Source organism: Hypanus sabinus, unplaced genomic scaffold (assembly GCF_030144855.1).
Source record: "Hypanus sabinus isolate sHypSab1 unplaced genomic scaffold, sHypSab1.hap1 scaffold_43, whole genome shotgun sequence".
In the NCBI taxonomy this organism is placed as follows: domain Eukaryota; kingdom Metazoa; phylum Chordata; class Chondrichthyes; order Myliobatiformes; family Dasyatidae; genus Hypanus; species Hypanus sabinus.
Window position 1 is genome coordinate 2,143,338 of NW_026781307.1, and position 22,772 is coordinate 2,166,109.

The 22,772-nt window shown below is 54.8% G+C and overlaps 2 protein-coding genes across 2 annotated transcripts in view; one reads left to right on the forward strand and one right to left on the reverse strand.

Moving 5' to 3' along the window:
- Positions 1–1,293: 1,293 nt before the first annotated feature.
- On the forward strand, positions 1,294–6,468 carry LOC132388883 (uncharacterized). Its single transcript, XM_059961317.1, has 2 exons — positions 1,294–2,468; positions 2,517–6,468. Exon 2 carries the CDS (start codon positions 4,828–4,830, stop codon positions 5,800–5,802), a length of 975 nt encoding a protein of 324 aa, XP_059817300.1. The 5' UTR covers positions 1,294–2,468; positions 2,517–4,827; the 3' UTR covers positions 5,803–6,468.
- LOC132388882 (oxysterol-binding protein 1-like) overlaps positions 6,194–22,772 on the reverse strand; it is an 82,636-nt gene continuing 66,057 nt past the window's right edge. The window contains exons 12-14 of the mRNA XM_059961316.1: positions 20,937–21,121; positions 15,107–15,327; positions 6,194–7,390 (exon numbers count right to left, since the gene is read on the reverse strand). Coding sequence (XP_059817299.1) covers positions 7,242–7,390; positions 15,107–15,327; positions 20,937–21,121 — 555 coding nt within the window. The 3' untranslated portion in view covers positions 6,194–7,241. The remainder of the gene's footprint in view (positions 7,391–15,106; positions 15,328–20,936; positions 21,122–22,772) is intronic.

Here is a 22,772-nt window from a genome sequence, read left to right on the forward strand (position 1 = left end):
ATCCATCCCCATCACATTCTACAGGGGTTGTATTGAGAGCATCCTGAGCGGCTGCATCACTGCCCGGTTCGGGAATTGCACCGTCTCGGATCGCAAGACCCTGCCGCGGACAGTGAGGTCAGCTGAGAAGATCATCGGGGTCTCTCTTCCCGCCATCACGGACATTTACTCCACACGCTGCATCCGCAAAGCAAACAGCATTATGAAGGACCCCACGCACCCCTCATACAAACTCTTCTCCCTCCTGCCGTCTGGGAAAAGGCTCCGAAGCAATCGGGCTCTCACGACCAGACTGTGTAACAGTTTCTTCCCCCAAGCCATCAGACTCCTCAATCCCCAGCGCCTGGACTGACACCTTACTGCCCTATTGTCCTGTTTATTATTTATTGTGATGCCTGCACTGTTTTGTGCACCGTATGCAGTCCTGGGTAGGTCTGTAGTCCAGTGTAGTTTTTTCTCTGTGTTGATTTCCCATAGTTCAGTCTAGTTTTTGTACCGTGTCATGTAACACCGTGGTCCTGAAAAACGTTGTCTCATTGTCCTGCTTAATATTTATTGCATTAGGGTTGGTCTGTAGTCTAGTGTAGTTGTTTTCTGTGTTGTTTACATTGTTCAGTCTGTAACACCATGGTCCTGAAAAACGTTGTCTCGTTTTTACTGTGCACTGTCCCGGCAGTTATGGTCGGAATGGCAATAAAAGTGACTTGACACTGTCATTAAAAGAACTTGTCTCTGGATTCCCAGCCACTGATGAGAGCTTGCCTCAAACGTCACTCAGGTGAGAAGGAGGGAGAGGTGATGCTGAGGGCGAGGTTGGGTTTTTGAGGTGAGAAGGTTTATATAAACATGAACAGGAGAGAGCCCGCGGATGCTGGGAATGCCAAGCAGGAGGAAGCCGGGCAGCACCCGCGGAGAGCAAGGTCTGGGTACGAAGCGCCCACGTCGGGGGTCCACCAGCATCTTGAGCGGGTGGCGCAGCAGCTTTCACTGGGGACGCTTTGGGGCTTCTGGATGACCCAGGCAAGCTGTTTAAAAGGGCTGGGGGCGGAGTTTTAAACGAGACGCCAGAGGCAAGTATTTCTGGAGTGGGAGAAGCTCAAAGGAGGCGATTGGGCAGGTCTTTTTTTTAAAAAAAATGAGAGAGAAGGTTTAAAGCAGGTGTGAGGGTTAAGTGTATTTTTAAAAGCTGAGTGTGGCCAGATCTGAAGGAATATCCAAAGTGGACTTCCTTTGAAAAGAGAGGGAGTGTGTTATTTCCGGGAGAGGGAGTTGCCTTGGAAACTGGAAGGCGGAACTACCCGGCGGACAGCTGGTGCTCGGCACTTGTGGAATCTATACTGGGCCTGTGATCAGACACCAGAGACAAGGGAGACGCTGACACTGGTAGTGTCCCCACGGCAAAGGTGGGGTTGTTTTTGGCTCACAATGTGGACAAAGGAGCTATCGGTGTGTCCAACCCTGGCCTGGGTTGGTAACCCCACCGCAGAAGCCGGTCTCCTTTTTGGTGGTCACTGTCGGTGACTTTAAGGAAGTTTCGGGAGCAGGACGACGACGTGGTAGACTTGACGGCACCGGCACAAAACCTCTCTCTCTCCAAATCAAATCCCAGAACTGAACTAACTAATAATAATAATAACTAACTAACACCATAAGACTGTATCATCTAATCGCCTGGGCCGGGAGAAGCTTGGGAACATTTACTCACTTATCTGTGCATATACTCGGCTAACCTGTTTCCCTCATCTCGTTTCCTATCACTTTATCACGTCGTTGCTAATCGAGTTTATAACGGAAGACTCCGACTCCAGCTGTGTCCATTTCTCCGGCTCCTTTTTAACCCCCTGCAGGGTACGTAACATGAGAAAGGAGGTTTAAAGGTGGGGCGAGGGCAAGTTTTTTTTAAGATGGGTGAGGGATGGTTTTAAAGGAGTCTCGAAGGGCAAGTTTTGTTAACGTGACGGAGGAAAGGTTTCAAAGTGGTGTGTGGGGCAAATTTTTTAAGACATGGCGGAGGAAAGGTTTCAAAGTGGTGTGTGGGGCAAATTTTTTAAGATATGGCGGAGGAAAGGTTTCAAAGTGGTGTGTGGGGCAAATTTTTTAAGATATGGCGGAGGAAAGGTTTCAAAGTGGTGTGTGGGGCAAATTTTTTAAGATATGGCGGAGGAAAGGTTTCAAAGTGGTGTGTGGGGCAAATTTTTTAAGACATGGCGGAGGAAAGGTTTCAAAGTGGTGTGTGGGGCAAATTTTTTAAGACATGGCGGAGGAAAGGTTTCAAAGTGGTGTGTGGGGCAAATTTTTTAAGACATGGCGGAGGAAAGGTTTCAAAGTGGTGTGTGGGGCAAATTTTTTAAGACATGGCGGAGGAAAGGTTTCAAAGTGGTGTGTGGGGCAAATTTTTTAAGACATGGCGGAGGAAAGGTTTCAAAGTGGTGTGTGGGGCAAATTTTTTAAGACATGGCGGAGGAAAGGTTTCAAAGTGGTGTGTGGGGCAAATTTTTTAAGACGGCGGAGGAAAGGTTTCAAAGTGGTGTGTGGGGCAAATTTTTTAAGATATGGCGGAGGAAAGGTTTCAAAGTGGTGTGTGGGGCAAATTTTTTAAGATATGGCGGAGGAAAGGTTTCAAAGCGGTGTGTGGGGCAAATTTTTTTTAAGATGAGAGAGGAGGTTGAAAGGGGGTTTGAGGGACAAGTTTTTTTGAGGGCAGGTTGAAAGGAGGAGTGAGAGGCAAGTTTCATTAAGGTGGGAGAGGGAAGGTTTAAAGGAGGTTTGGGGTGTTGTGGATAGTGTGGAGGGCTGTCAGAGGTTACAGCGGGACGTTGATAGGATGCAGAATTGGGCTGAGAAGTGGCAGATGGAGTTCAACCCAGATAAATGTGAGGTGGTTCATTTTGGTAGGTCAAATATGATGGCAGAATATAGTATTAATGGTAAGACTCTTGGCCGTGTGGAGGATCAGAGGGATCTTGGGGTCCGAGTCCATAGGACACTCAAAACAGCTGCGCAGGTTGACTCTGTGTTTAAGAAGGCGAACGGTGCATTGGCCTTCATCAATCGTGGGATTGAGTTTAAGAGATGAGAGGTAATGTTACAACTATATAGGACACTGGTCAGACCCCACTTGGAGTACTGTGCTCAGTTCTGGTCGCCTCACTACAGGAAGGATGTGGAAGCCATAGAAAGGGTGCAGAGGAGATTTACGAGGATGTTGCCTGGATCGTTGAGCGTGCCTTATGAAGAGAGGTGTACACGATGATGAGAGGCATTGATCGTGTGGATAGTCAGAGGCTTTTCCCCAGGGCTGCCACAAGAGGGCACAGGTTTAAGGTGCTGGGGAGTAGGTTCAGAGGAGATGTCAGGGGTAAGTTTTTCACTCAGAGTGGTGAGTGCGTGGACTGGGCTGCCGGTGACGGTGGTGGAGGCGGATACGATGGGGTCTTTTCAGAGACTCCTGGACGGGTACATGGAGCTTAGAAAGATAGAGGGCTATGGGTAACCCTAGTAATTTCTAAGGTAGGGACATGTTCGGCACGACTTTGTGGGCCGAAGGGCCTGTATTGTGCTGCAGGATTTCTATGAGGTGTGAGAGGCAAGTTTTTAAAGATGGGAGAGGAAAGGTTTAGAGGAGGTTTGAAGGGCAAGTTTTATTAAGATGGGAGAAGGATGGTTTAAAGGAGGGGGTGAGAGGCAAGGTTTTTTTTAAGATGAGAGGGAAAATTTAAAGGAGGGGCGAGAGTCAAGTTTTTTAAGTCGAGAGAAGGTTGAAAGGAGGTTTTAGGGCAAAGCTTTTTGAGGGAAGGTTGAAAGGAGGTGTGAGAGGCAAGTTTTTTTTAAAAGATGGCAGAGGTATGGTTGATAGGGGGTGTGAGAGGCAAGTTTTTTCAGATGCAAGGAGGAAGATTGAAAGGAGACGCGAGAGGGAAGGTTTTCTTCTGAGGGATAGAATGAGGAAATTTTAAGGGTACAGGTGCACCCTCCCCCCTTTACAAAGGTAGAGCGGTCCGATGAAAACTTTCTTCAGCCGAAATGGCGTAAAGCGAAGAACCGTTAATTTATTTGGGAAAAATTTTCGTAAAAGCAAAAATCCTCTTTGTGATGCAGAAACAGGTTACTAGTGTAGATCTTTGGTAAAAGTGAAGCGGTGTACAGCAAACACCCGTAAAATGGGGGGGCACCTGTAAAGATTAGGGCAAGTTTTTGCAAGGTGACGGGGGTGACTGTAAAGGAGCTGTATGGGGCAAGATTATTTTAAGGGGAGTGGGGGAACTTCTAAAGAAATCACAGGGGCAAGTTCTTATAAAGTGAGAGGGTTGAAATTTAAACATGTTTGGAGCAAAATGTTTTTTTTAAAAAAGGTACAAGAGGACAGGTTTAAGGTAGACGTGAGGGAGATGTTTTTTTTTAGAGTGATAAGGACATGTTATTTTTAAGGTGAGAAAGAGGAGGTTTAAAGTAGATTTTGCAGGGCCGAGTTAAGAGATTAGATTTTTTGGGCACAGGTGCATCAAACTATGCCATTCAGCACACAAAGTACAGGAGGAACTCGGCAGGTCAGGTAGCATCAAGGGGAGGGAATAAACAGTCACTGTTTTGAGTCAAGACCCTTCATCGAGAGAGGAGAGGAAGGGGGCAGAACCCAGAATAAGAAGGTGGGGCTAGGGGATGGGGTGCAAGCTGGCAGGTGGGTGAGGGAGGAGGGACGAAGAGAGGAGCTGGGAGGTGGAAGAGGTAAAGGGGTGAGGGAGGAACCTCTCCAAAGGGGAATGCGGGCCTGGGAGAAAGGGAAGGTGGAGAAGGGGGTGGACGTGTGAGGAGGGGAGCAGTCCCTTCATGTGTCCACCCTGCAGTCTGGTAGCTCCAGGAGCACCTCAAAGCCCGAGCTGTGATCACTCTTCCCCAAATGTTGCCCCCACCCGGCCAGGAGGAGTAGCTGGTATACCAATTTGTGCGGGTGTTTTGTGTGTGTGTGTGTGTGCGTTTATGTGCGTGTGTTTCGTGTGTTTGCGCGCTTTTTGTGCATGTGTGTTTTGTGTGTGTGGTTTTGTGCGTGTGTGGGTGTGTGCACGTTTATGTGCGTGTGTTTCGTGTGTTTGCGCGCTTTTTGTGCGTGTGTGTTTTGTGTACATGTTTTGTGCGTGTGTGGGTGTGTGTGTGTTTCGTGTGTGTGCGCGCTTTTTGTGCATGTGTGTTTTGTGTACATGTTTTGTGCGTGTGTGGGTGTGTGTGTGTTTCGTGTGTTTGCGCGCTTTTTGTGCGTGTGTTTTGTGTGTGTGGTTTTGTGCGTGTGTGGGTGTGTGCACGTTTATGTGCGTGTGTTTCGTGTGTTTGCGCGCTTTTTGTGCGTGTGTGTTTTGTGTACATGTTTTGTGCGTGTGTGGGTGTGTGTGTGTTTCGTGTGTGTGCGCGCTTTTTGTGCATGTGTGTTTTGTGTACATGTTTTGTGCGTGTGTGGGTGTGTGTGTGTTTCGTGTGTTTGCGCGCTTTTTGTGCATGTGTGTTTTGTGTACATGTTTTGTGCGTGTGTGGGTGTGTGTGTGTTTCGTGTGTGTGCGCGCTTTTTGTGCGTGTGGTTTTGTGCACGTTTTGTGCGTGTGTGGGTGTGTGTGTGTTTTGTGTGTGTGCGCGCTTTCTGTGTGTGTGTGCTTGTTTTTGTGCGTATTCTGTGTGTGTGTGGGTGTGCGTGTGTTTTGTGTGTGTGGGTGTGCGTGTGTGTCTGTCTGCACCTTCCTCCGCCTTTGTATGGGCACGCCTTCATGGAGGTGTCTCTCCTGGTGTGTGTCTCTCTCTCTCTCTCTCTGCCTCTGATCAGATTCAGGGCGAGACTTTGGGTGAGTCACAGCGCAGGACAGCGAGAGCAAGTGCAAAAGTGAGAGTGCATACAATCGTGTAAAGTGTGTGCGGGTTCATCCCCCTCTCTCTCTCCCGTCCCCGTGTCTGCGTTCATGGGCAGGAAGTGCGGCCAGCGAGCACGCGTCACCGCTCTGCGGGAGGGGCTGGGTCACGCCCCCCGCAATCCCCGCGGAGTTTGAGCCCCACAGATAGCCGAAATAACTTCCCTGGCCCACACACACCCCACTCGCCACCTCCCCACCAAATTCTCCAGGCTGCCCCCCCCACCGGGGAAGTAAAGGGCAGTATCCCTGGGCGGGGGCGAGGTGACCCCGGCTCCTCTTTCCCGGAGTCACGATTCCATGCGAACAGCCAACAATTTCCTTTATTGAAGTGTAATCGGCGTGGTAGTGTCAGAAAGGCAGCAGACAGGCTGTGCACAGCAAAGACCCCACACACTGCAACGCGAGTCCCGTCGGGCCGGATAAGATCACAGTGGCGTCCCTCAGCAGATTAAATATTGGTCCGGGACAGGAAGAGAGATTAAAACTTGCACCCTACCCTCCACTCCCCTCGGGAGGGCTCGCTAACGTCCAGCCTCCCACCCCCGCACCCCCAAAAGGCACCCTGTACCATGCTGTCTCTCAGAAGGGGGCAAACCGCCAGTAGGAGGGCAGTCTGCTCCCTCCTCCCTCGGCCCACTCTCAGTGCGATGCGCCCCCTCAGTACAGACCCCAGCCTGATACCCGGGCGAGACTGCCTTCTCCCACGGGGAGACGCTCCCCTATCCATGGACCTGCCCCACACAGATTAACGCTCCCCTCAGTGGCCCCCCCCCACCCCACCCCACACCCCCCAAAAACCACACCAAGATTCCACGACAGGACGAGGCACACAAACAGGATCCTCCGCCCCGAATTGCCCCCCGAGGGGCAGCTGACATCTTCGGGGGGGGGGAGGAGGGGGAGGAAGGGGTAGCGGGAACAAGGGGGGCAGTAGGACCCAGGGGAGAGCAGAGCAGCTCTGAGACCCAGAGGGGGAGGTGGAGGAGATGGACCCAGAGAAAATAGGGAGGGGCAATGGGACCCAGGGGAGAGGAGGGAGGAGGCTGCTGAAAGGATGAGGGGAAGGGGGTGGGGGGAAGCCAGACCTGTCCAGGACAACTTTTCCCCAAACACCCAAACAAACACCCCCCCCACCCCCTGGTAAGTGAGGGCTCCCGCCGAGCAGGGAGGACGAGGAGAGGCCAGACCGAGCAGGAAGGTGAGCCACCCACTCCCCCCCCACCCAAGTCGGTCCCGTCCCAGGCAGACGGCAACGGACCGAGCCCGGGGCCCTCAAACTGCACGCACACACACGCACGCGCACACACACACACACACACACGCACGCACGCACGCACACGGCAGGGGATCTCAGAAGATCTCGGGGCACTGGGCCCAGTCCTGTCTTTCCTTGGCCTCCCAGTAGCCGCCCTTGTAGACGTGAACCTGCTCTTTGGTGTACGGGTCCTCGTGCCTCTCGAACCACAGCGGCCGGTAGGTGGACTCCAGCGGGCTCTGGCCTGCGGGGCGGGGAAAGAGACGGGCGTTAGGAGTTCCCGTCGCTCACAGAAGTTGCGGGCGTTGGAAAATCTGCGCCACCCGCGCCGGGAGTGGCTCGGCAGACCGACAATTCGGGCCGCGAGCCTTTCGTCGGGCCCAGCTGAGTTTCTCCAGCATTTTGCCCGTGCCCATTGCTGCTCCCGGCAATTCCACATACAACCACAGAACAGGCCTTTCGGCCCTTCTTGGCTGTGCCGAACCATTTTTCTGCCCGGTCCCACTGAGCTGCACCTGGACCATATCCCTCCATACCCCTCTCATCCATGTACAACTCCAAGTTTTTCTGCAATGTTAAAAGTGAGCCCGCATTCACCGCTTCATCTGGCAGCTCATTCCACACTCCCACCACCCTCTGTGTGAAGAAGCCCCCCCCCCCCAATGTTCACTTTAAACTTTTCCCCCTTCACCCTTAACCCATGTCCTCTGGTATTTTTCTCTCCCCTGGCCTCAGTGGAAAAAGCCTGCTTGCATTCTCTCTATCCATACCCGTCATAATTTTATACACCTCTATCAAATCACCCCTCATTCTCCTACACTCCAGGGAATAAAGTCCTAACCTGTTCAACCTTTCTCTGTAACTCAGTTTCTCAAGTCCCGGCAATATCCTTGTAAACCTTCTCTGCACTCTTTCAACCTTATTAATATCCTTCCTGTAATTGTGTGACCAAAACTGCACACAATACTCCAAATTCGGCCTCACCAATGTCTTATACAACCTCACCATAACATCTTCGACGTCTGCTCTGCCTGCTTCTCACACCCTCTGTCCCACCACGACTGGCCCTCTGACCTCTCGTCACTCCATCCCACCTCTCAACTTCAACACAACCAGTATTGATTTCCGGACCTCAGGGCAGAGACTGCCTGCCTTCATGTTGGCAGCTGATCGATCCCTCCTCGCTCAACGACAGACCGCATAAATAAATTAGCATCTGATTCATCAATTCCCTATCCACCTGCAAAATCGAACTTGGGGAACCGTGCATATCGAATGCCAGATCGCACTGTCCCACGACACTCCCCAGGGGCCCACCGTTTCCGGTCAATATCTGACCCTCTGACCCACAACACTCACCACCGTTTCCGGTCATTATCTGACCCACAACAATCCCCACTGTTTCCGGTCAATCTCTGACTCACAACAGCCCCACCGTTTCCGGTCAATATCTGACCCTCTGACCCACAACACTCACCACCGTTTCCGGTCATTATCTGACCCACAACACTCCCCACCGTTTCCGATCAATCTCTGACCCACAACACTTCCCACCGTTTCCGGTCAATCTCTGACCCACAACAGCCCCACCGTTTCCGGTCAATCTCTGACCCACAACACTCCCCACCGTTTCCAGTCAATCTCTGACCCTCTGACCCACAACACTCCCCACCGTTTCCGGTCAATCTCTGACCCACAACAGCCCCACCGTTTCCGGTCAATCTCTGACCCACAACAGCCCCACCGTTTCCAGTCAATCTCTGACCCACAACACTCCCCACCGTTTCCAGTCAATCTCTGACCCTCTGACCCACAACACTCCCCACCGTTTCCGGTCAATCTCTGACCCACAACAGCCCCACCGTTTCCGATCAATCTCTGACCCTCTGACCCACAACAGCCCCACCGTTTCCGGTCAATCTCTGACCCACAACAGCCCCACCGTTTCCAGTCAATCTCTGACCCACAACACTCCCCACCGTTTCCGATCAATCTCTGACCCTCTGACCCACAACACTCCCCACCGTTTCCGGTCAATCTCTGACACTCTGACCCACAACACTCCGCACCATTTCCGGTCAATCTCTGACCCACAACAGCCCCACCGTTTCCGGTCAATCTCTGACCCACAACACTCCCCACCGTTTCCAGTGAATCTCTGACCCACAGCAGCCCCACTGTTTCAGGTCAATCTCTGACCCACAACACTCCCCACCATTTCCGGTCAATCTCTGACCCACGACACTCCCCACCGTTTCTGGTCAATCTCTGACCCACAACACTCCCCACCGTTTCCGGTCAATCTCTGACCCACAACACTCCCCACCGTTTCAGGTCAATCTCTGACCAACAACACTCCCCACCATTTCCGGTCAATCTCTGACCCACAACACTCCCCACCGTTTCCGATCAATCTCTGACCCACAACACTCCCCACCGTTTCCGGTCAATCTCTGACCCACAACACTCCCCACCGTTTCCGGTCAATCTCTGACCCTCTGACCCACAACACTCCCCACCGTTTCCGGTCAATCTCTGACACTCTGACCCACAACACTCCCCACCGTTTCCAGTCAATCTCTGACCCACAACACTCCCCACCGTTTCCGGTCAATCTCTGACCCACAACACTCCCCACCGTTTCCGGTCAATCTCTGACACTCTGACCCACAACACTCCCCACCATTTCCGGTCAATCTCTGACCCACAACACTCCCCACCGTTTCCGGTCAATCTCTGACCCACAACACTCCCCACCGTTTCCGGTCAATCTCTGACACTCTGACCCACAACACTCCCCACCGTTTCAGGTCAATCTCTGACCCACAACACTCCCCACCATTTCCGGTCAATCTCTGACCCACAACACTCCCCACCGTTTCCGATCGATCTCTGACCCACAACACTCCCCACCGTTTCCGGTCAATCTCTGACCCACAACACTCCACACCGATTCCGGTCAATCTCTGACCCACCAACACTCCCCACCGTTTCCGATCAATCTCTGACCCACAACACTCCCCACCGATTCCGGTCAATCTCTGACCCTCTGACCCACAACACTCCACACCGTTTCCGGTCAATCTCTGACCCACAACACTCCCCACCGTTTCCGGTCAATCTCTGACCCACAACACTCCCCACCGTTTCCGGTCAATCTCTGACACTCTGACCCACAACACTCCCCACCGTTTCCGGTCAATCTCTGACACTCTGACCCACAACACTCCCCACCGTTTCCGATCAATCTCTGACCCACAACACTCCACACCGATTCCGGTCAATCTCTGACCCACAACAGCCCCACCGTTTCCAGTCAATCTCTGACCCTCTGACCCACAACACTCCCCACCATTTCAGATCAATCTCTGACCCACAACACTCCACACCGATTCCGGTCAATCTCTGACCCACAACACTCCCCACCGTTTCAGGTCAATCTCTGACCCACAACACTCCCCACCGTTTCAGGTCAATCTCTGACCCACAACAGCCCCACCGTTTCCAGTCAATCTCTGACCCTCTGACCCACAACACTCCGCACCGTTTCCGATCAATCTCTGACCCACAACACTCCCCACCGTTTCCAGTCAATCTCTGACCCACAACACTCCCCACCGTTTCCGGTCAATCTCTGACCCACAACACTCCCCACCGTTTCCAGTCAATCTCTGACCCACAACAGCCCCACCGTTTCCAGTCAATCTCTGACCCACAACACTCCCCACCGATTCCGGTCAATCTCTGACACTCTGACCCACAACACTCCCCACCGTTTCCGGTCAATCTCTGACCCACAACAGCCCCACCGTTTCCAGTCAATCTCTGACCCACAACACTCCCCACCGTTTCCGATCAATCTCTGACCCACAACACTCCCCACCGATTCCGGTCAATCTCTGACCCACAACACTCCCCACCTTTTCCAGTCAATCTCTGACCCACAACACTCCCCACCGATTCCGGTCAATCTCTGACCCACAACACTCCCCACCGTTTCCGATCAATCTCTGACCCACAACACTCCCCACCGTTTCCGATCAATCTCTGACCCACAACACTCCCCACCGTTTCCGATCAATCTCTGACCCACAACACTCCCCACCGTTTCCGATCAATCTCTGACCCTCTGACCCACAACACTCCGCACCGTTTCCGATCAATCTCTGACCCACAACACTCCCCACCGTTTCCAGTCAATCTCTGACCCACAACACTCCCAACCGTTTCCGGTCAATCTCTGACCCACAACACTCCCCACCGTTTCCAGTCAATCTCTGACCCACAACAGCCCCACCGTTTCCAGTCAATCTCTGACCCACAACACTCCCCACCGATTCCGGTCAATCTCTGACACTCTGACCCACAACACTCCCCACCGTTTCCGGTCAATCTCTGACCCACAACAGCCCCACCGTTTCCAGTCAATCTCTGAACCACAACACTCCCCACCCATTCCGGTCAATCTCTGACCCACAACACTCCCCACCTTTTCCAGTCAATCTCTGACCCACAACACTCCCCACCGATTCCGGTCAATCTCTGACCCACAACACTCCCCACCGTTTCCGATCAATCTCTGACCCACAACACTCCCCACCGTTTCCGATCAATCTCTGACCCACAACACTCCCCACCGTTTCCGATCAATCTCTGACCCACAACACTCCCCACCGTTTCCGATCAATCTCTGACCCTCTGACCCACAACACTCCCCACCGTTTCCGGTCAATCTCTGACCCACAACACTCCCCACCTTTTCCAGTCAATCTCTGACCCACAACACTCCCCACCGATTCCGGTCAATCTCTGACCCACAACACTCCCCACCGTTTCCGATCAATCTCTGACCCACAACACTCCCCACCGTTTCCGATCAATCTCTGACCCACAACACTCCCCACCGTTTCCGATCAATCTCTGACCCACAACACTCCCCACCGTTTCCGATCAATCTCTGACCCTCTGACCCACAACACTCCGCACCGTTTCCGATCAATCTCTGACCCACAACACTCCCCACCGTTTCCAGTCAATCTCTGACCCACAACACTCCCAACCGTTTCCGGTCAATCTCTGACCCACAACACTCCCCACCGTTTCCAGTCAATCTCTGACCCACAACAGCCCCACCGTTTCCAGTCAATCTCTGACCCACAACACTCCCCACCGATTCCGGTCAATCTCTGACACTCTGACCCACAACACTCCCCACCGTTTCCGGTCAATCTCTGACCCACAACAGCCCCACCGTTTCCAGTCAATCTCTGACCCACAACACTCCCCACCCATTCCGGTCAATCTCTGACCCACAACACTCCCCACCTTTTCCAGTCAATCTCTGACCCACAACACTCCCCACCGATTCCGGTCAATCTCTGACCCACAACACTCCCCACCGTTTCCGATCAATCTCTGACCCACAACACTCCCCACCGTTTCCGATCAATCTCTGACCCACAACACTCCCCACCGTTTCCGATCAATCTCTGACCCACAACACTCCCCACCGTTTCCGATCAATCTCTGACCCTCTGACCCACAACACTCCCCACCGTTTCCGGTCAATCTCTGACCCACAACACTCCCCACCGTTTCCGGTCAATCTCTGACCCACAACACTCCCCACCGTTTCCGGTGAATCTCTGACCCACAACACTCCCCACCGTTTCCGGTCAATCTCTGACCCACAACACTCCCCACCATTTCCGGTCAATCTCTGACCCACAACACTTCCCACCGTTTCCGGTCAATCTCTGACACTCTGACCAACAACACTCCCCACCGTTTCCGGTCATTATCTGACCCACAACACTCCCCACCGTTTCCGATCAATCTCTGACCCTCTGACCCACAACACTTCCCACCGTTTCCGGTCAATCTCTGACACTCTGACCCACAACACTCCCCACCGTTTCCGGTCATTATCTGACCCACAACACTCCCCACCGTTTCCGATCAATCTCTGACCCACAACACTCCCCACCGTTTCCGGTCAATCTCTGACCCTCTGACCCACAACACTCCCCACCATTTCCGGTCAATCTCTGACCCACAACACTTCCCACCGTTTCCGGTCATTATCTGATACTCTGACCCACAACACTCCCCACCGATTCCGATCAATCTCTGACCCTCTGACCCACAACACTCCCCACCGTTTCCGGTCAATCTCTGACCCTCTGACCCACAACACTCCCCACCGATTCCGATCAATCTCTGACCCACAACACTCCACACCGTTTCCGGTCAATCTCTGACCCACAACACTCCCCACCGTTTCCAGTCAATCTCTGACCCACAACACTCCCCACCTTTTCCAGTCAATCTCTGACCCACAACACTCCCCACCGTTTCCGGTGAATCTCTGACCCACAACACTCCCCACCGTTTCCGGTCAATCTCTGACCCACAACACTCCCCACCGTTTCCGGTCATTATCTGACCCACAACACTCCCCACCGTTTCCGATCAATCTCTGACCCACAACACTCCCCACCGTTTCCGATCAATCTCTGACACTCTGACCCACAACACTCCCCACCGTTTCCGATCAATCTCTGACCCACAACACTCCCCACCGTTTCCAGTCAATCTCTGACCCACAACACTCCGCACCATTTCCGATCAATCTCTGACCCACAACACTCCGCACCATTTCCGATCAATCTCTGACCCACAACACTCCCCACCTTTTCCAGTCAATCTCTGACCCACAACACTCCCCACCGTTTCCGGTGAATCTCTGACCCACAACACTCCCCACCGTTTCCGGTCAATCTCTGACCCACAACACTCCCCACCGTTTCCGGTCAATCTCTGACACTCTGACGCACAACAGCCCCACCGTTTCCGGTCAATCTCTGACACTCTGACCCACAACACTCCCCACCATTTCCGGTCAATCTCTGACCCACAACACTCCCCACCGTTTCCAGTCAATCTCTGACCCACAACACTCCCCACCGTTTCCGGTCAATCTCTGACACTCTGACCCACAACACTCCCCACCATTTCCGGTCAATCTCTGACCCACAACACTCCCCACCGATTCCGCTCAATCTCTGACCCTCTGACCCACAACACTCCCCACCGTTTCCGGTCAATCTCTGACACTCTGACCCACAACACTCCCCACCATTTCCGATCAATCTCTGACCCACAACACTCCACACCGTTTCCGATCAATCTCTGACCCACAACACTCCCCACCGTTTCCAGTGAATCTCTGACCCACAACACTCCCCACCGTTTCCGGTCAATCTCTGACCCACAACACTCCCCACCGTTTCCAGTGAATCTCTGACCCACAACACTCCCCACCGTTTCCGGTCAATCTCTGACCCACAACACTCCCCACCGTTTCCAGTCAATCTCTGACCCACAACACTCCCCACCGTTTCCGGTGAATCTCTGACACTCTGACCCACAACACTCCCCACCGTTTCCGGTCAATCTCTGACCCACAACACTCCCCACCGTTTCCAGTCAATCTCTGACCCACAACACTCCCCACCGTTTCCGGTCAATCTCTGACCCACAACACTCCCCACCGTTTCCGGTCAATCTCTGACCCACAACACTCCCCACCGTTTCCGGTGAATCTCTGACCCACAACACTCCCCACCGTTTCCAGTCAATCTCTGACCCACAACACTCCCCACCGTTTCCGGTGAATCTCTGACCCACAACACTCCCCACCGTTTCCGATCAATCTCTGACCCACAACACTCCCCACCGTTTCCGATCAATCTCTGACCCACAACACTCCCCACCGTTTCCGATCAATCTCTGACCCACAACACTCCCCACCGTTTCCGGTCAATCTCTGACCCACAACACTCCCCACCGTTTCCGGTCAATCTCTGACCCACAACACTCCCCACCGTTTCCGGTCAATCCGACCCCTGCCCCACCGTTTCCGGTCAATCCGACCCCTGCCCCCGCCCCGCCCTCTCACCCTCCTCCACCGAGCGGCAGGATTCCGCCTCCCGCCGCCTCCTCGTCGCGCGCTGCTTCTCCTCCAGCCTCTGCTTCTCCATGTTGGCCTCATCCCAGCGCCCGTTCTCCATCAGCCGCTGGTCGGGCCTCAGGCGGCTGTCGGTGGGCGCAATGCCCTCCTCGGGCTCGTTCAGCGTCAGGGCCAGCTCCGAGAAGTAGTACATCAACTCAGCGTGCTCCCTACCGAGGAGGGGAAAGGGCATCAGTGTCTGGGGTCAGGAGACATATCCTGCTCATCCTCCAGAGTGAATCTCCCTCCACACCGTCCCATCACACACTCCCGGGGTCAGACACAGAGTGAATCTCCCTCCACACCGTCCCATCACACACTCCCGGGGTCAGACACAGAGTGAATCTCCCTCCACACCGACCCATCACACACTCCCGGGGTCAGACACAGAGTGAATCTCCCTCCACACCGTCCCATCACACACTCCCGGGGTCAGACACAGAGTGAATCTCCCTCCACACCGTCCCATCACACACTCCCGGGGTCAGACACAGAGTGAATCTCCCTCCACACCGTCCCAACACACACTCCCGGGGTCAGACACAGAGTGAATCTCCCTCCTCACCGTCCCATCACTCACTCCCAGTGACAGACACAGAGAGAATCTCCCTCCACACCGTCTCATCTCACACTCCCGGGGTCAGACACAGAGTGAATCTCCCTCCACACCGTCCCATCACACACTCCCGGGGTCAGACACAGAGTGAATCTCCCTCCACCCCGTCCCATCACACACTCCCGGGGTCAGACACAGAGTGAATCTCCCTCCACACCGTCCCATTACACACTCCCAGTGTCAGACACAGAGTGAATCTCCCTCCACACCGTCCCATCACACACTCCCGGGGTCAGACACAGAGTGAATCTCCCCCCACACCGTGCCATCACACACTCCCGGGGTCAGACACAGAGTGAATCTCCCTCCACACCGTCTCATCACAGACTCCCGGGGTCAGACACAGAGTGAATCTCCCCCCACACCGTGCCATCACACACTCCCGGGGTCAGACACAGAGTGAATCTCCCTCCACACCGTCCCATCACTCACTCCCGGGGTCAGACACAGAGTGAATCTCCCTCCACACCGTCTCATCACAGACTCCCGGGGTCAGACACAGTGTGAATCTCCCTCCACACCGTCCCATCACACACTCCCGGGGTCAGGCACAGAGTGAATCTCCCTCCACATCGTCCCATCACACACTCCCAGGGTCAGACACAGAGTGAATCTCCCTCCACACCGTCCCATCACACACTCCCGGGGTCAGACACAGGGTGAATCTCCCTTCACACCGTCCCATCACATACTCCCGGGGTCAGACACAGAGTGAATCTCCCTCCACACCGTCCCATCACACACTCCCGGGGTCAGACACAGAGTGAATCTCCGTCCACACCGTCCCATCACACACTCCCGGGGTCAGACACAGAATGAATCTCCCTCCACACCGTCCCATCACACACTCCCGGGGTCAGACACAGAGTGAATCTCCCTCCACACCGTCCCATCACACACTCCCGGGGTCAGACACAGAATGAATCTCCCTCCACACCGTCCCATCACACACTCCCGGGGTCAGACACAGAGTGAATCTCCCTCCACACCGTCCCATCACACACTCCCGGGGTCAGACACAGAGTGAATCTCCCTCCACACCGTCCCATCACACACTCCCGGGGTCAGACACAGAGTGAATCTCCCTCCACACCATCCCATCACACACTCCCGGAGTCAGACACAGAGTGAGGCTCCCTCCACACCGTCCCATCACACACTCCCGGGGTCAGACACAGAGTGAATCTCCCTCCACTCCGTCCCATCACACACTCCCGGGGTCAGACACAGAGTGAATCTCCCTCCACACAGTCCCATCACACACTCCCGGGGTCAGACACAGAGTGAATCTCCCTCCACACCGTCCCATCACACACTCCCGGGGTCAGACACAGAGTGAATCTCCCTCCACACCGTCCCATCACACACTCCCGGGGTCAGACAGAGAGTGAATCTCCCTCACCGTCCCATCACACACTCCCGGGGTCAGACACAGAGTGAATCTCCCTCCACATCGTCCCATCACACACTCCCGGTGTCAGACAGAGAGTGAATCTCCCTCCACACCGTCCCATCACTCACTCCCGGGGTCAGACACAGAGCGAATCTCCCTCCACACCGTCCCATCACATACTCCCGGGGTCAGACAGAGAGTGAATCTCCCTCCACACCGTCCCATCACACACTCCCGGGGTCAGACACAGAGTGAATCTCCCTCCACACCGTCCCATCACACACTCCCGGGGTCAGACACAGAGTGAATCTCCCTCCGCACCCTTCCATCACACACTCCCGGGGTCACACACAGAGTGAATCTCCCTCCACACCGTCCCAACACACACTCCCGGGGTCAGACACAGAGTGAATCTCCCTCCACACTGTCCCATCACACACTCCCGGGGTCAGACACCGAGTGACCCTCCCTCCACACCGTCCCATCACACACTCCCAGGGTCAGACACAGAGTGACCCTCCCTCCACACTGTCACATCACACACTCCCGGGGTCAGACACAGAGTGAATCTCCCTCCGCACCCTTCCATCACACACTCCCGGGGTCACACACAGAGTGAATCTCCCTCCACACCGTCCCAACACACACTCCCGGGGTCAGACACAGAGTGAATCTCCCTCCACACTGTCCCATCACACACTCCCGGGGTCAGACACCGAGTGACCCTCCCTCCACACCGTCCCATCACACACTCCCAGGGTCAGACACAGAGTGACCCTCCCTCCACACTGTCACATCACACACTCCCGGGGTCAGACACAGAGTGAATCTCCCTCCACACCGTCCCATCACACACTCCCGGGGTCAGACACAGAGTGAATCTCCCTCCACACCGTCCCATCACACACTCCCGGGGTCAGACACCGAGTGACCCTCCCTCCACACCGTCCCATCACACACTCCCAGGGTCAGACACAGAGTGACCCTCCCTCCACACCGTCCCATCACACACTCCCAGGGTCAGACACAGAGTGACCCTCCCTCCACACCGTCCCATCACACACTCCCGGGGTCAGACACAGAGTGAATCTCCCTTCACACCGTCCCATCACACACTCCCGGGATCAGACACAGAGTGAATCTCCCTCCACACCGTCCCATCACACACTCCGGGTCAAACACAGAGTGAATCTCCCTCCACACCGTCCCATCACACACTCCCGGGGTCAGACACAGAGTGAATCTCCCTCCACACCGTCCCATCACACACTCCCGGGGTCAGACACAGAGTGAATCTCCCTCCACACCGTCCGATCACACACTCCCGGGATCAGACACAGAGTGAATCTCCCTCCACACCGTCCCATCACACACTCCCGGGGTCAGACACAGAATGAATCTCCCTCCACACCGTCCCATCACACACTCCTGGGGTCAGACACAGAGTGAATCTCCCTCCACACCGTCCCATCACACACTCCCGGGGTCAAACACAGAGTGAATCTCCCTCCACACCGTCCCATCACACACTCCCGGGATCAGACACAGAGTGAATCTCCCTCCACACCGTCCCATCACACACTCCCAGTGACAGACACAGAGTGAATCTCCCTCCACACCGTCCCATCACACACTCCCGGGGTCAGACACAGAGTGAATCTCCCTTCACACCGTCCCATCACACACTCCCGGGATCAGACACAGAGTGAATCTCCCTCCACACCGTCCCATCACACACTCCCGGGGTCAGACACAGAGTGAATCTCCCTCCACACCGTCCCATCACACACTCCCGGGGTCAGACACAGAGTGAATCTCCCTTCACACCGTCCCATCACACACTCCCAGTGACAGACACAGAGTGAATCTCCCTCCACACCGTCCCATCACACACTCCCGGGGTCAGACACAGAATGAATCTCCCTCCACACCGTCCCATCACACACTCCCGGGGTCAGACACAGAATGAATCTCCCTCCACACCGTCCCATCACACACTCCCGGGGTCAGACACAGAGTGAATCTCCCTCCACACCCTTCCATCACACACTCCCGGGGTCAGACACAGAGTGAATCTCCCTCCACACCGTCCCATCACACACTCCCGGGATCAGACACAGAGTGAATCTCCCTCCACACCGTCCCATCACACACTCCCGGGGTCAGACACAGAGTGAATCTCCCTCCACACCGTCCCATCACACACTCCCGGGGTCAGACACAGAGTGAATCTCCCTTCACACCGTCCCATCACACACTCCCGGGATCAGACACAGAGTGAATCTCCCTCCACACCGTCCCATCACACACTCCCGGGGTCAGACACAGAGTGAATCTCCCTCCACACCGTCCCATCACACACTCCCGGGGTCAGACACAGAGTGAATCTCCCTCCACACCGTCCCATCACACACTCCCAGGGTCAGACACAGAGTGAATCTCCCTTCACACCGTCCCGTCACACACTCCCGGGGTCAGACATATGGTCATCCAGTAAGGAAGGGGGCACGGAGGGATGAGGATGTCCTAGTCAACTTGCTCCTGGGGCTGGCGAAATCCGCCATCCGAGGGTCTTGGAAACAGGTGGCGGGAGGATCTCCCCGGGCAGACTGCCTGGCAATGTTTAGGGGGTATGTTCGTGCTCGGGTAACTATTGAAAAGGAACACGCGCAGTCCACAGCGGCCTTGGAGGAGTTTCGAGACCGTTGGGCTCCGCGGGGTGTAAATGCCATCGTGGATAGGGATGGCAACATTCTGGTGTAATGTCTATTGTCTATTTGTAGTGCAGTAATTGTGTTTGCCACTGTTTTGTATATACTGTATAGCACCAAAATTTGTAATAAAGGATTTTGTAATAAAAAAAAAAAAAGGGGTCAGACACAGAGTGAATCTCCCTTCACACCGTCCCATCACACACTCCCGGGATCAGACACAGAGTGAATCTCCCTCCACACCGTCCCATCACACACTCCGGGTCAAACACAGAGTGAATCTCCCTCCACACCGTCCCATCACACACTCCCGGGGTCAGACACAGAGTGAATCTCCCTCCACACCGTCCCATCACACACTCCCGGGGTCAGACACAGAGTGAATCTCCCTCCACACCGTCCCATCACACACTCCCGGGTTCAGAGACAGTGTGAATCTCCATCCACACCGTCCCATCACACACTCCGGGGTCAGACACAGAGTGAATCCCCCCCACACCGTCCCATCACACACTCCCGGGGTCAGACACAGAGTGAATCTCCCTCCACACCGTCCCATCACACACTCCCGGGGTCAGACACAGAATGAATCTCCCTCCACACCGTCCCATCACACACTCCCGGGGTCAGACACAGAGTGAATCTCCCTCCACACCGTCCCATCACACACTCCCGGGGTCAGACACAGAGTGAATCTCCCTTCACACCGTCCCATCACACACTCCCGGGGTCAAACACAGAGTGAATCTCCCTCCACACCGTCCCATCACACACTCCCGGGATCAGACACAGAGTGAATCTCCCTCCACACCGTCCCATCACACACTCCCGGGGTCAGACACAGAGTGAATCTCCCTCCACACCGTCCCATCACACACTCCCGAGGTCAGACACAGAGTGAATCTCCCTCCACACCGTCCCATCACACACTCCCGGGGTCGGACACAGAGTGAATCTCCCTCCACACTGTCCCATCACACACTCCCAGGGTCAGACGGAGAGGGAATCTCCCTCCACACTGTGTCGGGATGGGGTGGGGGGGGGGGGGGCGTTACTCACGGGATCTTGTGCCTCTTCCACAACTCCTTGCCCCGGAGGGTCTCGTAGACGGTCTTCTGCCGCCCCTCGGTGCCGTTCACCCCCTTGCTGCTCTGCAGGACGCGGGAGTAGTCCATCTTCTCGTCCCAGGTCCCCGACAGGATGTAGTGCGCCTTGCCCGTGCTGTCCGTGACCACTCCGGTGACCTGCCCGGCAGAATTACAGTGAGCGCCAGGCCTCGGGGGGGGGGGGGAACACCGCACAGAGACCCACCCTTCACCCCGGCCCGTCCGTCCCAGCCTGCGTCAGCAAGACCCCATGCCACCAAGCTCAGACCAGCTCTGAGCCCCACCACCAGGCCATTTGGCCCATCAAGTCCGTTCTGATCCACTTTCCCTCTCGGCCCCGGTCTCCAGCCTTCTCCCCGTATCCGTTCGTGCCCCGGCCAATTAAGAATCATCCACCGTCTTCAACACACCCGGTGACTAGGCCTCTGCCGATTCACCGCCATCTGGCTGAAGAAATTCCTCCTCATCTCCGTTCTGAACGCAGGCCCCTCTATTCTGAGGCCATCTCCTCTGGTGTTCGACTCTCCCGCCACAGGAAACATCCTCCCCACATCCACTCTATCGAGGCCTTTCACCGTTCGATGGGTCTCCATTAGGCCCCCCCCCCATCACTCTCCTGAATTCCAGTGAATACGGGCCCAGAACCATCAAACGCTCTTCATATAATCCGCTTCCTCCTGACATCATTTTCGTGAGCCTCCTTTGACCCCTCTCCAGGTTCAGCGCATCCTTTCGGAGACATGGGATCCAAAACTGCTGACAATACTCCCAGTGAGGCCTCTCCAGTGCTTCATAAAGCCTCAACGTTACGTCCTGGCTTTTATATTCCAGTCCCCTTGAATAGCCAGATCACTTGTGCCTTCCCCACCACAGACTCAACCTGCAAATTAACCTTCATGGAATCCTGCACAAGGACTCCCACGTCCCCTTGTGCATCAGATTTATGTATTTTCTCCCCATTCAGAATAATAATCGACCCTTTCATTTCTTCTCCCGAAAGAGCATGACCAAACACGTCCTGGCACTGTACTCCATCTGCCATTTCTCTGCCCATTCTCCTAATCTCTCCTAGCCCTGCAGCAGCCTCTCCACCTCCTCAACACTCCCTGCCCCCTCGACTCATCTTCATATCGTCAGCATTATTGGCCACAAAGCCATCAGTTCCACCATCCAACTCACTGGCGCATGACGGAAAGAGAATCGGTCCCAACAGCGAACCCAGTGGAAGGCCGCTCGCCACCAGCTGCCAGCCGGAAGGGGCTCCCTTTATCCCCGCTCTCTGCCCCCTGCCCATCAGCCGCCGCTTTATCCACGCTGGGATCCCGCCCGTAATACCACGGGCCCCTAGCTCGTTGAGCAGACTCATGCGCGGCCTCCTGAAAATCAACCCATTCTCCTTTGTCTACCGCTTGCTGTTCCTTCACCGAATTCCAACAGATTTGTCAGGCGAGGTTCACGTGCCTCCAGGTACCCCGAAACCACTCCCTTAACGGTCGACTCCGACATCTTCCCAGCCACCGAGGTCAGAGCAACTGGCCTAGTTTCCTTTCTTCTGCCTCTCGCCCTGCTGGAAGAGCGGAGCGACATTTACAGTCTTCCAGAACCATTCCAGACTCTGGTGATTCATGAAGGGCCATTACTGATACCCCCACAACCTCTTCAGCCACCTCTTTCAGAACCCTGGGGTGTCTCCCGTCCAGTCCAGGTGACTTGTTGACTTTCAGTTTGCAGACAGAACAGTACAGCACTCGTGATGAAGAGAATAAGTATTTAAGGCTCTGTAAGGCAC

What these genes read in the sequence shown, in the direction of transcription:
- LOC132388883 (XM_059961317.1), top strand. Translation starts at nt 4,828, where the DNA reads ATGTGTCCACCCTGCAGTCTGGTAGCTCCAGGAGCACCTCAAAGCCCG.